Source organism: Oikopleura dioica, chromosome 2, assembly GCF_907165135.1.
Source record: "Oikopleura dioica chromosome 2, OKI2018_I68_1.0, whole genome shotgun sequence".
NCBI classification, from domain to species: Eukaryota; Metazoa; Chordata; class Appendicularia; order Copelata; family Oikopleuridae; genus Oikopleura; species Oikopleura dioica.
In genome coordinates, this window is record NC_137292.1 from 2,083,314 (window position 1) to 2,098,471 (window position 15,158).

Below are 15,158 nucleotides of genomic sequence, written 5' to 3' on the forward strand. Positions count from 1 at the left end.
TTATCTCACAAAACAAAGAAAAGGTTATTTCATGACCATAACGGCAATCTAAGGAACCAAGACAGTGTTTTTGAGAATGTGGTCGTCGCGATTTGAGCGCTGCGAAGTGAAGATTTCCTCGTCGAATTCAGCGCGATTGCACTTTATTTGATCGTCCTTGCAAGAAATTGCCGGATGAAGACCTTCGATGAATCCAGTCGTCTGATTCGCCCGTCCGAAGCCGATATCAGTGACGACAAATTCGTAACCATGAAGGTGAATCGCATGGTACGTCCACTGCCATCTGCGCACAATATTCAGCAGATTTTCTGCGGCGGTTACTCTTTAAGCAAAAAAGTAAATTAAATTTAATAAACATACATATAAGAAAGATTTAGCATTGTGACACTCTTATTCAACTACAGAAATAGAAAAAGAAATCTTTATCTTTTTCTGCTCGTTTTTACCGAAGCTCCGAAGCAATGAAAAATAAATGGAAAAAAAGGACTTGTCCTACCTAAATCATTACTATCATACGGTTACCATTAAGAGGTTGCACGAAGGCTAGCAAATTATAGCCTGATTGAGTGTCGCGTTTTTACTCACGAGAAAGAGTTCTCAAGCGTTCTACAACGATCATTTTTCAAAATTCCGACAAAAAATCCGTCTTTTATACCAAGAAAACAAGCAGGTTTTTCCTTTTTTGACGAAAATTGTTCTAGATCAGTGTTTGAATAAATGGTGAGGGCGAGCTCACTCATAGAAAAATTCCGGAATTTCCGGTATCTGCGCTCGCGCTCGCTCGCTCACGAAAAAATCTAAAGGGTCTGCTCGCGCTCGCTCACTCATGTTACAAATCCAGGGCCCTCTGTTCGCGCTCACTTGCTCACGAGAGTTTTGACCATTATCTCAAAGACTGTTCTAGATGGCCCGGGTACATTAAAAGTGTTTCCGCTCTTGTTATCGTATTATTTCAATCACGCGTTATTGGGTTAGGGTTAATATTTCTCTCCAGAGCGATTACAAAATTAATTATCACGATTTTTCGAATTTTTCCGCTGCAACGGTTGAGTTTTTGATAAATACGTTCTGTCGACCCCTATCTACAAAATTGATGATGAAATTTTATCTTATTCCGAAAAAACGATTTAAGAGACATTTCAATCAGGCCGACTCGGCGCGTCAAAGCTTTAAAAATTGTGCGCTCAAGCCAAGGCAGTAGCTCTATCGTAGGGCTCGCCAGAAAAAGGCGATGTCAATTCTCTCCTACGAAATGCACCTAAAAATGATTCCCGTTTTTTCCTGATTAGAATGATATGTTTCTGTCAGGCGTGAGTCTTGGGGAAAAATTCTAGAGCTAGGCCGAAAATCCTGTTTTTGGGACTTCGATCACGTGCCATGATGTCATTTTATCGGAAATATCAGAGTCTATATACAGTATTTTCCTCTTTTGTTGATCCCATTTTTATGGACATTTTCTTGATTTTAAGGGGTTTTCGTGGGACACTTTTGCAAGGATAATGTTCCACTTTTGTGGACATTTGTCCAGCTAAGAAAATTTATGAGGAATTAACAGGGTGTATTTTTCAAAAAATAAGGATGTCTTTTATAAAAAATTAATGGCCTTGACCGTGTTATTGACTAAAAATGGTAAAAAAGGCAGAACAAAGTCGTTTTGATGATATAATTTTCCATTTTTCGAAGAAAAATTTATCGAAGAAAAAATTTTAAGGCTCTACGGCTGGACATTTTTTGAAGACTCTTGCCCATTTTTGTGGACATTTTTATGAAACAATGGGATAAAAAATGTCCACAAAAGAGGAAAATAACTGTATAAGAGAGTCTATCGTCTCCTCTTTTTCGAGAGAGCGGGCGCGCTTGAGTTGCTTTTAGGCCCCACGCGTTCTTTTCTTTTAAGAATTGATCATTTTATGAATCGAAAGGTCAAGTGGTGGCGACATTGACTTTAAGGGGGAATTCCATGTTTTCTGATAAAGTTCCCATAAATAAATTTTATCTCACAAAACAAAGAAAAGGTTATTTCATGACCATAACGGCAATCTAAGCGATTGCTTATTTAGTAAAGAACCCTTATCTAAGATTATGAAAGCTCCATGAAGGCCATCCGCACGTTGAATGATGTAATGCGAGTGATACCAATGTGTTCCCGCATTTTCCGCTTTCATCACATATGTGAACGAGTTGAAAGCGTCGACAGGGCATTGTGAAAACATTGCGGCGCCATCGTTCCAATAGTTGTCGTATTGATGCAAACCGTGCCAGTGAAGAGAAACTGCGGGAAAAGTTAGATAGTGGAGACTGTCAAAAGACTTACATGACTCTTCATGCAAGGTGCTTTTCACAGTGATCTTGACAAGTGCCCCTTTGTTGACGACGATGTTCGGCCCGGGAACTTGCCCGTTGATGGTGATCACTTTGCGCATTTGCTGGCCGTCTAAGAGTAAGAGCTTTTCAAGCTCGTCAAGAGGGTTTTTGGCGCGTCCATTCTCGTCGATGACGTCGTTGATACCTACATTAATGCCTTCTTGGAAAATGTCGAAATTTTTTTTCGTCGAATTCCATGAAAGCGGAAAATCCCTCATCGCTCCTTTCGGGTAGCTCCTTTTTTCGCCGAAGTCGCTCGTCCGCCAAGTCTGACTATATCGGTGCTCGATGTTCCAAAAATACTCGCAAACGGAGTCAGTGCAAGCCCTGAGACATGGCTCATCGTATTCGCAAATAATTTCTGCCTGAAACAAGGGCAGCAAAAATATAAGAATCATTGTGTTCGCGGAATTTGAAATCAATTCACTTGCTTATAAAAGCTTATTTTCCGGTGGCGCAGACTTAAAAAGGAAGTCTACTTTTTTATGAAAGCACTTTTCTCTCAGAGTTTTTAATTAAAAAGAAGTCTATTCTTTATCATTCGAAATTATTTTGGGTTCCTTATTTTGTGTAGTATAAGTCCTAAAGAGGTATTTATCGGCTAGAGTTCTTAAATTATCAAAAAAAAATACTCTTGGGTTTGGCAAATATCCGGATTTCAAAGGTTTTTAAGATGTGCTTGGTCAAGAACAACAAGGTTCCTATGTTTTTTTTCATCGATAAAGATCGATAGTGAAAAAAATGATTAAAAATTGACGTTTGTGTGAATGCTTGCGAGATTTTTTCCAAGGGCGGAACCAGCGCATGCCACTGTTATTATTTCTTATGAAAAATTTTCAACTTTAATTTTAGGGGGTCCCTAACGATTTTTCCGAAAATGGCCATTTTCGACCGGCGTTCACGCCTACATAGATAGGTGTAACGGTAGAAAAATGGGATTGATGACTAAGTTCGTGGGGACTAGGTTCGTGGGACTAGGTTCGTAGGTGGTTATGCCAAAGTATGCAAGATGGGGTATGGTTTCCTTTCTATAAGGAACAATGTGGTGCGACTAGGTTCGTGGGACTAGGTTCGTAGGGGTGCTAGGTTCGTGGGTTTTGAAATTAGAGATTTTTCTATAAGTATTATAAGTATTATAAAAATTATAAATTTTTTATAAGGAACAATTGAGTGCGACTAGGTTCGTGGGACTAGGTTCGTGGGTTTTGAAATTTTTTTATAAGGAACAATTGAGTGCGACTAGGTTCGTGGGACTAGGTTCGTGAGTTTTGAAATTTTTTATAAGGAAAAGGAGGGTGCGACTAGGTTCGTGAGACTAGGTTCGTGGGTTTTGAAATTTTTTATAAGGAAAAGGGGGTGCGACTAGGTTCGTGGGACTAGGTTCGTGAAGACTAGGTTCGTGAAGACTAGGTTAGTGGGACTAGGTTCGTGGGACTAGGTTCGTGAAGACTAGGTTCGTGAAGACTAGGTTCGTGAGACTAGGTTCGTGGGACTAGGTTCGTGGGACTAGGTTCGTGGGTTGTAAAATTGGGTAAAGTTGAATGGTAAAAAATGACTTTCCCACCCCCACCCCCAAAATAAGCCGCTAGGCTCTTTAACTGAATTTCTATGTTAGCGCTGAATAACAATGGTTGCCTTAGAATAGAAACCCACGAACCTAAACCCACGAACCTAGTCGTACCCCATTTTCCTTATAAAAATTTTTGAAAGCCACGAACCTAGTCCCACGAACCTAGTCGCACCTCCCTTTTCCTTATAAAAAATTTCAAAACCCACGAACCTAGTCTCACGAACCTAGTCGCACCCCACTTTTCCTTATAAAAATTTCAAAACCCACGAACCTAGTCCCACGAACCTAGTCGCACATAATTTCTCCTTATAGAATAAAAATAATTACCCATTAAAAACTCACGAACCTAGTCCCACGAACCTAGTCGCACATATTTTTTCCTTATAGAATAAAAATTCTAACCAATCAAAAACCCCCGAACCAATATTTAGATAGCAATATTATATTATATGATCATATAATTACAATACATATATATAAATATATATAAATAAATATATACATATAAATAACACTTAATCATTATAAATAAAAATATACATATAAAATCAAAAACTCACGAACCTAGTCCCACGAACCACGTTTTCCAGCCAGCCTCCCACGAACCTAGTCTCACGAACCTAGTCCCCACGAACTTAGTCATCCCACACAGAAAAATCGGCTCATCCTTATCTCTTTCTAAGCCTCTGTTTTTCTTTATTATGAATCGCCAGGTTCCAGCGATCATTTTGATTTTAGGACGGACCAATAGGATGGAGTAATCACCCTCTTCCGAGCGCTAGATTTTACCATCAAAATGATCGCTTGAACCTGGCGATTCATAATAAAGAAAAAACCAGAGCCTTAGAAAGAGATAAGGATGAGCTGATTTTTCTACCGTTACACCTATACATAGACTTATATTTTTCAGAAATTTTTTCACTAACAAGTTGATAAAACCTAGATCTAGTGACTTCTTTAAAGTTCTAACACTAAACTAGTGACGCGTCTCTCAGTTTTCATTATTTTCAAAAAATGATTATGTACGATTAAATAAAAGAACGATTTTGGAAATGTCAACGACGTTAATTGCCTAACCCATATTTTCGGGAATAAACAGAAAATTGAGCACATAGCCTTTCTAAAAATGTGCCATGTGCGACCCTTAGACAACTGTAAAAGGGGTCGATCTTTTAATTTTGATGAAGATGCAGCAAAATTGGTCACTTTAAGATCGATTTCAGTCACTTTTTTGTACAAAAATAAAAAAAAAAGCTAGTGACCTTTTTTGCAGCTTTTTGCATGAGGAATTCAGATCTGAAGAGGAAAAAACCTAATTGGCAAAATCGAAAAATCGTTGGGGACCCCTTATGGTCCAATCTATAAGTAGAAGAGGAGTTTCTAAAAAATTCTTACTCTACTGAGCCTGAGGGCTGTTTGAAAAGGGTCAATTTTCCGAAAACTGCCCCACGTCTCCATAAAACCCAAATTGGCTGTAGAAAAACAAAAATGATTATTGTTAGTTGTATAATTGCACTTATTGAAAGATAGATGCACAGATACAGAGTTAACATCCACAGACCGAAATTTTATTGTTTTCGTAAAAATAGACACTGACGAAACATGGTAAGATTTGAACGGATTTTCTTCATAAAGGCGTTCGAGAAAATAGACTTTTAGGATGTTCGACGCTTTTAAGTCAAAAACAGACTTCCTTGATGCCTTTTCTTTTCGAAAAGACTTCCTCTCAGTTCATTATTGTGGAATCTTTTAAAAATGAGTTCAGAGAGGAAGTCTTTTATCAAAGGAAAAAAATAGACACGCCTTGGTCAGTCGAATCTAGGTCAGTCTAAAACTTCCATTTCAAAATAGCATATCCATTTGTCCCTGCTTCATTCAGCATCAAAGGAATGGTAGACGAAACTTTCTCCTGCAACACGCCTCCTAAAAACCAAAATTGGCTGAAGACAAATACAAATTATTTTTTATAGTTGTTTAATTATACTTATTGAAAAATAAATGCACTGATACAGAGTTAACATGCACAGACCGAAATTTTTTTTTCGAAAAAAATAGACATTTTCGAAATATGGTAAGATTTGAACGAATTTTCAGCATCAAGGCGTTCGAGAAAATAGACATTAAGGATGTTTGACGCTTTTAAGTCAAAAAAGCAGACTTCCTGGATGCCTTTTCTTTCCGAAAAGACTTCCTCTAAGTTCATTATTGTGAAATCTTTAAAAAATGAGTTCAGAGAGGAAGTCTTTTATCAATGGAAAAAATAGACACGCCTTGGTCAGTCGAATCTAGGTCAGTCTAAAATTTCCATTTCAAAATAGCATTACAATTTGTCCCTGCTTCATTCAGCATCATAGCAACGGAAGACGAAAACTTCTGCCATAAAAGCGTTCTAAAAGGGTGCTCAAATTTTAACTTCCTTCCCTTATTCGCCGATTATTCTCCCTTCCTATCACCAAATATGAGATTTATAAAAGCCTTGAAAGCTCCGTCATTTTCAGCATACTTCAGCAAAAAACCGAGATTTAAACAGCAGTCAAAAGTCGCGGTCCAAAGATGATAGGAAATTACATTTCCCTTTTTTTAGCAGGGATCTAAGATCAAAAAGCATCGTCTCGATATTTCATACTGAGCAAAACAAGAAAATAATTTTCTTCCCATAATAAGTACATGCTCATAAGGGTGAAGCTTAGATAGGTGATCTTATTTTTTTGTCCACGCTTATCCAATTTTCGTAAGAATGCAAAATAAGGAATTTTTGACGGCCTGTGTCGCCTTAAGGGGGTGGTGGTCGTAAATAAGGATTTCAGCCTAAAAACTCTATTCTTTTCAAAAAAAAAAAAATTTCTCATCTTAATCTTTATAAATGAAAAAGGGTTGAAATTGTGTTGGCGGATTTGTTTGAGAAATAGATTTTAAGGGAATAATGACTAAATCGAGCGTCAAAGTCGACCTGAAATCGCGTTTTTACCTTTTTTTTTTGTAGATCTTTTCGGACTTTTGGTCATTCTTGGCCTCTGTCTGAAGCCAATGTGCTTGCAACGTGATTTTGACACTACAAATGGATTTTTCAAGAGAAAAAATATCTTATTTTATCGAATCACTGTTAGTTTAAGCCGATAATAAAAAATCATTTTATAATTCTCGACCACCACCTCCTAAAATCACGTAAATCGATGACCTTGGATACAGGTATGTCACAAAGATCGCCTTAATTTTTTCATGGTAAGCCTTGGAAAAAATTTTGGCGAAAAACATTAGTTCCAGTATTTTGTCATAGAGCTGCGCTGACTTTTTGAATTTTAAATCCCTGCTTCTTAGGAGTCATAGAAATGATGACGTTTGCGAATATTTTTTATGGGATTCCGTTCATCCAACGAATTTTTACGGGAGAAAAAGTGTTCATGAAAGAATACTGTTCTTTAGCTGAATTCGACGCTGGCGTTTACTGCTCACAAGCGAGCGAAATGATTGGGACGATGTGGACGATCGGAACAATTTTCTCGTGCTCGGGACCGATTTTCTTTGGAAGCTTGCAGTCGCTCATTGGAAGTCATTGGACAAGGTCAGTGGTTATTATTGCATTGCGAATCGCAAGTTAGGTATTGAAATCAGTCAAATTATCGGCCCCACGTGACCTCGACCAAAATTGATCAGCCAAATTTTAGAGTGATTGCAGGCTCCCTCACCTCCACAGGCCTTCTACTGATGTCGTTCTACCAATCAAGCGCTTATTTGCTTCTTATCGGGGTTACTTTCGTCGCCTTTCCCTCGATTTCATACATCATGCTCAACAGTTTCGTCGCTCCAGTTTACAAGTCCATCACTACGCCGTTGATCGTCATGATCCCAGGATTAATTAACTCGTCTGCAACGTCGATGCTGGTGGCGAAAAAACTCCACGAAGTTGGATTGCCTCTCAACTCCTATTTTTTGATACTTTTTATCGCCTCGTCAGTGATTCATGTGAGAACCTATTTTTTTATCCCTTCTGTTCCGGAAAGGCTTTAAATCAAGATCATACCTCCTCAATATTTGCACTTATACGCCACATAAAGATTCCAAAAACACAAGACGATCTGGATAAGCCCGCAGGTATAAAAGAGCCGCCATTCGACATGATGAAAACTTCAATCGCGATGCAGCTTTTTTGTAAAAGAAAGGAGAGCGAAATCGAGGCGATTGAGGGAGCATCTACTGAAAAACGACCGCCCATAAAGGATCACTTGCCTCTTATGAAAAACCTAGTGTTTCCGATCTATGGTGTTTACTATACTATCATTACTTTTAGAATAAATACAATCAAAGGCAAGCGTAATGCATTTTAGATTTTGAATGATGAGATGATTCAGGTTGGATGACTTCATGGATTCAACACGCATATAGATCACTTGACTGTGCTGATTTCAGTGACAGATTTACGGAAAACGAATGTCTTCAGGAAATCGAAAAATCAATAACATTCCTTATCGACATCAATGGGTACACGTATTTCTTCCTCGCCGTAATTCCATTTTTCCCTGCATTTCTGATCAAATTTTTCGCCCGGCGATATCCAAGTGACTATCATTACGGAGAACTTCGAACCAAGGTTAAATAATGAAGAAAAACGAGACGCTAATTAACTTTCAGCTTCAAGCGCTGCTGATTCAAATGTCTTTTGTCATAATTGTCACAATTGCTTCCTCGATAATCATGACTCATCAGGCGACTGCACCAGACTCCTATGGCTAGGGATTTTCGAAAAATTTTGACTGATTGTCTTCGTTTTTCGGGATAATCCAGGATCCCGAAAACAGTCTTGCTTTGGTTCTAATTTTCTTTTCTCTTCTGATTGTGCCAATTCATTATTCGACTCCATGGCTCGTTAGTTATTCAAATATTCGATAGTTTTGAACAAGTTAATTTAGCTCCTGTTTTCCTACTTTCCGACTCCGATGGTTCAATTTCTGTACGCTATATTGACGACTCCGATGATTTTTGTCAGTCTTGTCAACGACCCTCTTTACAAGCTGATACTAAGCGGACAGTCAAGCGCGGAACACTTTGATTTCGAAAAAAGTATTTTTCTCTTATTCTTAAAAAGCTCAAAAGTTCAGTTTCGTATGGAATGGCCGGCGCGTCAGGGATTTGCATCTTCGTCGTCATTTATCTTTTCTTTGACACAAAGAAATTCATTAAGAAGAAAGAAAAGGAAACTGACAACACGAAGACAATGATTATTGAGCCGAGAAACGATGCTCAAATTGGCGCAAATAATCAAAATGAGCTTGAATTTATTCAAATATAATTTTTGCGTAAATAATCAAATTAAGACATATTATTTTAGACCCTTTTTCCTTTTCATTGAATAAATATGCAAAAACACTCTTTTTTGTTTCGGACTTTTTAGTCAGAAGTATTTACAGGAAGCCAGCGAAAGCATGTGCAGTATCCCCAGCTGCAAAAATAGTGAGCACATTCTCGATTTGGTAACTCTTAAATATTGGTAAGGAGTCGTTAGAGTTTCAGACTACCTATTGATTACCTCTATTCTCTTCGGAGCGACGATCGTAGGACGGGCATCGTCTTCTTGTCAATTTTCCGCAGTCATGTATCGCGTGAGACTTCAATTTATCATTAGAAATCTTATTTTTTTTCTTCAAATCATTTTAAAATTATCTATTTGGAGAGCGTTTTTTCCCAAAAATAACTCAAGATTTGAAGAAATGCAAATGAAACATAATTTGCTACACAAGGCATCAATCTCTCAATTCTTACCCTTTCGTACGGAGATGACATGGCCAGAGCAAAAAATAGAAAAATCTTCATTTCGCGAACTCAGCGTGATTTCAAATTAAGGCTTAACCGACTTGCCGAGAAGATCTTGAGCGACAGAATCGTTAACCGAAAATGTGGGTATTTTCTGTTGAACTTAATTTTTCGATTGTCTATTTTTCGAATGCGTTATTTAGGTTTATTTGGTCGCTTTTATCGTCATTTTTTCGCGTCTATTTTTTCGCGTCTATTTTATAAGGCATTCTAAACCTATCTTAGCTTCTGGTAATAAAACAAAAACAATGAGTCTCGTTGATCGGAACCGGCCGCGGATTGCTCTGTTCGCTGGACAGAAAAAGACAAGAAAAATATAATCTTAATTTTAAACGAAAAAAAGCATTAACTTTTCAAACATCGATTTTGGGCTGATACCCTTTGTCTTTTAGAAAATTTTAAATGTCTTATTAGCTTATACGACTATAGTTGGTTTGTGGTACCAAAAAAGTAACCCTGCTCGTCCGACTTTCAAAGATTTCAAACACGAATATCGAGCCAGATCGATGGTCCCTCTATTTTATAGTATACGGTACAATTATCCGAAGTCTATTTTTGAGAGCTTGAGAGATCAAATTTTATCAGTGGCGTCGTCTCTTTGGGCTGTAATAATTTAGCTTTATAAAAATGACACCGCAGCTTTTCGACTCATTTTTGTAATTGGCTTTCTCCGCCACATATTTTTATTCCACATGGGCAGCTGCAACTCGACGTTACCAAACACGGAGATAGAGAAACTCGAAGCAAAAACCCATTTTTCGAAAGCTGAGATTCTTCTCTGGCACAAGGGTTTTATGCAGGCACATCGATATAGGTCTTTTAATTGGGGTAGAGATATTTTTTAGGATTGCCCCGCCGGAGAATTAAGCAGAGAAGATTTTATCGACATCTACGCAAGCTTCTTCGAGAAGGGAGATGCTTGCGACTTTGCAAATATTATATTCAAGGAAAGACCCATTCGCCGCTTCTATCTTATAGCTTTTTTATTTTTTAGGTTTTTGATATAAACGGCGACGGAACGATCGATTTTGAAGAATTTCTCAGGTCTGGTTTCTTTTAGAAGTCTCCGTTTTTTCGAGAAGACTTGTCAAAAAGGACACGTAGACTCAGTTTCATAATTTCTAAAAAAATGAATTAGTGCTCTCTCGATCACTTCTAAAGGAACGATGGACGAGAAGCTCGAATGGGTAAGAGACGAGTTCGAGTTTTGGGGGTACTTTAGATGTTGTCTTAGGCGTTTCAAGTATACGATGTTGACAACACGGGAACCATCAATCGTGAAAAAATGAAGCAAATTGTCAGGGCGATGATAACAATGGCAGGGGACAAAAATCCACAGGAGGATGTTTACAAAAGGGTGGCGATGATTTACGACCTTATGGACAAGGCAAGACGAATTTACTTGTTCTCAGTTAAGAATATCCAATTAAGGACGGTAACGGCATGCTTTCGAAAGAAGATTTCATTTCTGCTGCAAAACGTGGCGAAGGCATCATTCAGGCTCTTTCTTTCTTATAAATTGCATTTTTTTCTGTTGAACCTTTTCAATCATGATTTTCCGTTTATTTGATTCTTAAGTTTGAGTCAAATCTGCAAATATAAAATACCGAACAAATCTTTTTGAAAAATTTTTTGAGAAATTATTATATTGTTCAGGAGCCCCTGTAAGTAGAGTAGGAAAAGGGAGTACAGAGAATTGGCACATGAAAATGCTCTTCAATTTGCTCTTTTTTGATTCGGAAGACCATTTCTGGTCGACGGTAAAAAACTTCCCTTCCAGAGTAGTACTCGTCGGTGAAGAAAACGAGTTTGTAGAAGACATCCGCGTTGGCGTTGATTTTGCGGATTTCTTCGTCGCCGAGGACTGCTGTGTCAGTTCGACCATCTGAATTGGTTCTCCTGAAAGCATAATTTTCAGCGTGAAAATAATTTTCCGGCAATCTTACAGAGTACGGAGAGGAGTCCAGTTCGAAGCGACACCCTCTCCTTGATCAGTTTGGAAGAAAACATCGATTTTCATTCCAGAGCCGGGGCGGCCAGTGCTTAAGGGATCCCCTCCTAGATTTCGCAAACTTTGACGTCGAACTTATTTTTTCTGGGCTTAGCTTTTTAAATGGTATATGGCTCATTTTGAAGCCCGTTTCTCAGTGAACAAACTCTAGCACAGAAAAAAATTTTCATAAGGGGAAACACCTCGAAAAGCGGGCTGAATACATAGATAACACCATTTTGGCCTTTTTAAAAGTCGAACTAGTTTTTTTGCTCATTTAAAGAGCCCTAAATCAATTTTTATTTTCTTTGTTGATCCCTCATCTATAATCTCTTGTTCAGAGAAATCGTTTGGTCAAGTCAGAAAATTTTTTTCTTAAGAAAAATTTTGATGCTATTTTGGCCCTTTTCTGGCCTTCAGTTGCTCTCTGGCGCAGATATATGGTCAAAAATCCAAATGCGGTGATCAGATTCTTACTCAGTGCACTGTAAGCGTTCGAAAGACCTCTTGTACGGCTTTTTTCGATGACATCGAAAAGTCGATAAAAAATTGCGATTTTAACGTTAAGTACAAATTTCATGCATTTTTTCGATTTTCGAGGGTCAATATTTTGGGTAAAGATGCTCGTTAGGGGGCCATATAATATATCAAAATGATCCTCAGAGCACGGGGATTTTAAAAATGCCGCATAGACACCCGTCATAAAGACTCGGGAAATCGGGAAGGGATCCCTTAAATCGAGAACATGAGTAGTGATCCCAGTCGCGTCTACTTTCCAAAAAATAGCGAAAAGCATCGCAAAAACCCTCATTTTCGGATCTCTTTACGAGTGTTTTTGAATCACATCGTTCTTTCGGAAGCTTTAATTCTCACAAACACAAAAGCGTGCAAACATTCTTTAAGTTCCATTATAAAGAAGCGGAAGAGACATTTTTTATGGCAATACTCCGTTTTACTTACGGGAATCTCCCACTTAAGGGGGAGATCGACGAGAATAAGAATTTTCAGAACAAATTGTCGGAAAAATCCGATTGTACAATTACATTTTGACTTCTCGGTTGGAATAAGAAGGGTATAAAGAATCTATCGGAAAAGAGTTTCGCGAGTCTTCGCAGAAAATTCGTGCACTTCTTCACCAAAAGGGTCCGAAAAAAAAGATAACTAAAAAATGGCCATTTGGGGTCCATTTTGAGACAAGTTTTCGACCATTTTTTCTGGTCAAAATATTTCCTTTTTTCGCCGATAGATTTTTTCAACCCTATTTATTTCACCCGAAAAGTCCTAATTTTTCCAGAAAATCAGGTTTTCTCGGAATTTTGTTCCAAAAAATCCCGTTTCTCGTCGATTCCCCCTCCCTCCTTAAGAGAGCAACAAATTTTTTAACCGAAAATATTAGCATTGGAATCACAAAAATTTTTAGACGCAGAAGTCAGGAAGAGCTTGAAAAATGACAGGTGTTTTGGCAAAAAAATCGTGTTCGCCGATTACTTGTACATCGATTATTTCGTCGCTGGTTGTTGTAATTCTTTCCACTGGGTACACGCCATTGGAAGCCGATTTATAACCGGAGATGATAAAGATGAAGCCGTCGATGTTCAATGCCGAGCCGAAGTAGCAGAACTGATATTAAGAAAAAAATAGACATGATTATTTTCACCTCGTTAAGGGACCCAACCATTCTCCAAATTTCATTTTTCAGACGCCAGATCTCCCGGCTGTATTGTCTTTCTTCATTGTCGAAGCCACCAACCATCATCAACACTCCATTTTTCACTCCGGTAAGAGTATGCCCGTCTATTTTTCTTTGAAACTTAAATTTAACGATGAAAAATTCGGTAACTGATCACCTCGGATGATCAGGTAAGCTTTCCCATCCAGAAGAAGCGTAGGTTTCCACTTTTTGATATCCGTCGCGGAGATAACTCGAGACTGTAGTTGGCCGTCCTTTGTAGTGTCCAAGGCTGCCAAATTGATGCGGGAATTCGGTCGAGTGTGTGGATATTGAGGCGGTTCCATTGAACAACTCGCAATTTTTGTAGAAGAGATTGTAATTGAAGCAGATGAGCGCTTAAAATAAAGAAACGGACAAAGAAAAAATAAGCAAACCTTGATCTCCGTGATGAATAGCAATTGCAGAATGGCCAGTTCGGAACTCATTGATCAGTCGAACAGGGTGCTCATTAAATCTACAATTTTCAAGTTTCGCGACCTGAAATAAATCGTCCTATTTAGAAATTTTCGCAACATTATTTTTGCCTTTTGAAAATCAGTTTGGCCGCCAAAAATGTACATTTCTCCCTTCACAAGAGAAAATGCGCTGTTTTTTGCATAGCTGTCGTGAGAGGCGTCAATAAAGGCCGAATTCTTCGTTGCTCCATCGCCGGAAAAGATGAAAGAGTCCGTCAAATCATCCCAGCCAAGAACGAGAATCCTCACATCATTCTGATCAGTAAATCTCTGAGAGAAAAATTTTAATTTACCAATTCTGACAGAGCAGTAGTTGTAGGTGTTCTAGCAGTAGTTGTTGTTGAATGCTAAGTTTATTACTCATGGAAAGTTTAAAAAAATCAAAGATAGATTACCTCCACACAAGGACACTCATTTATTTCGTTTGAGAAGAGGATATTGCATTCTCCGAAGCAATAAGAGTCTGGTGGACAATTTCGAACACACTGTGCCTGAAAGAATAAAAATTCAAGGGACCCCAGTTGGCCTTTTTTCTTTGAAAAATCTCAATTTGGAGAATGCCATTCTTTGTTTTTGAGTAAAATTTACTTCTAAACAAATAAATTTTGAAAATTTTTATATTAAGATCTTGTTTGAAAAATCGAGGAGTAGCGTACACAATGCTGTTTGCTAGAAAAGCGTTCTCACTTGACTGATTTCGGTCGATTACGTCAAAATCAAATAGGACCATCATCTTGACACACTTTTCCAGAAATATTTCTTTCTCCCAAGACGCCCTTTCGCCGCAAACACCCAGCAAATGTCAACAATCCAGTAATGGGACATGTTTTCAAGTTTGACCCATTTAACAAAGCCTTATGCCCTTCGATCGGGCAAAGTTAAAAGTGAACGTTTTTTTCTAAAGCTTAATAAATTATATACATACTTGATTTTCAAGGGCATTCTCTCGGCAACTCATGTATTCTTGATTTTCACTTTCCGCTCTCCTGCATTCGCCGAGACAAATTTCATTTGCACATTCAGTGCATCCGCTTTGACAGTACTCACCGCAGGGGCAGAGAGCGGTGCATTCTGAAATCTGTAAGAAAAAAAATTCATGATTTTTTACCTCCGAATTCTAAAACGCAGCCCGAATCACAAGAAGCCGTCTCGCAATCGGCCTTGCATTGCAAGTAGCTTACTCGACAGAGACCGTAGCATTCATCGTATAGCTCCTTGTCGCTTTAAAAAAGAGTTATC

General features: G+C 38.2%; 2 protein-coding genes and 1 long non-coding RNA gene across 3 annotated transcripts; all 3 read right to left on the reverse strand.

Moving 5' to 3' along the window:
- Positions 1–48: 48 nt before the first annotated feature.
- LOC145697570 (uncharacterized) lies at positions 49–3,145 on the reverse strand. The gene is made up of 3 exons (XM_081774791.1): positions 2,315–3,145; positions 2,069–2,272; positions 49–320 (listed from the first exon to the last, which is right to left on the reverse strand). Exons 1-3 carry the CDS (start codon positions 2,760–2,762, stop codon positions 49–51), a joined length of 924 nt encoding a protein of 307 aa, XP_081630917.1. The 5' UTR covers positions 2,763–3,145.
- Positions 3,146–11,394: 8,249 nt separating this feature from the next.
- Positions 11,395–12,572, reverse strand: LOC145697571 (5-hydroxyisourate hydrolase-like). The gene is made up of 3 exons (XM_081774792.1): positions 12,464–12,572; positions 11,689–11,784; positions 11,395–11,641 (listed from the first exon to the last, which is right to left on the reverse strand). The coding sequence occupies exons 1-3, from the start codon at positions 12,541–12,543 to the stop codon at positions 11,395–11,397; spliced, it is 423 nt and encodes a 140-aa protein (XP_081630918.1). The 5' UTR covers positions 12,544–12,572.
- Positions 12,573–14,046: 1,474 nt separating this feature from the next.
- On the reverse strand, positions 14,047–14,399 carry LOC145700241 (uncharacterized). The gene is made up of 3 exons (XR_014134179.1): positions 14,315–14,399; positions 14,213–14,266; positions 14,047–14,174 (listed from the first exon to the last, which is right to left on the reverse strand). It is a non-coding gene; the product is annotated as an uncharacterized LOC145700241 (long non-coding RNA).
- Between the last annotated feature and the right edge of the window lie 759 nt (positions 14,400–15,158).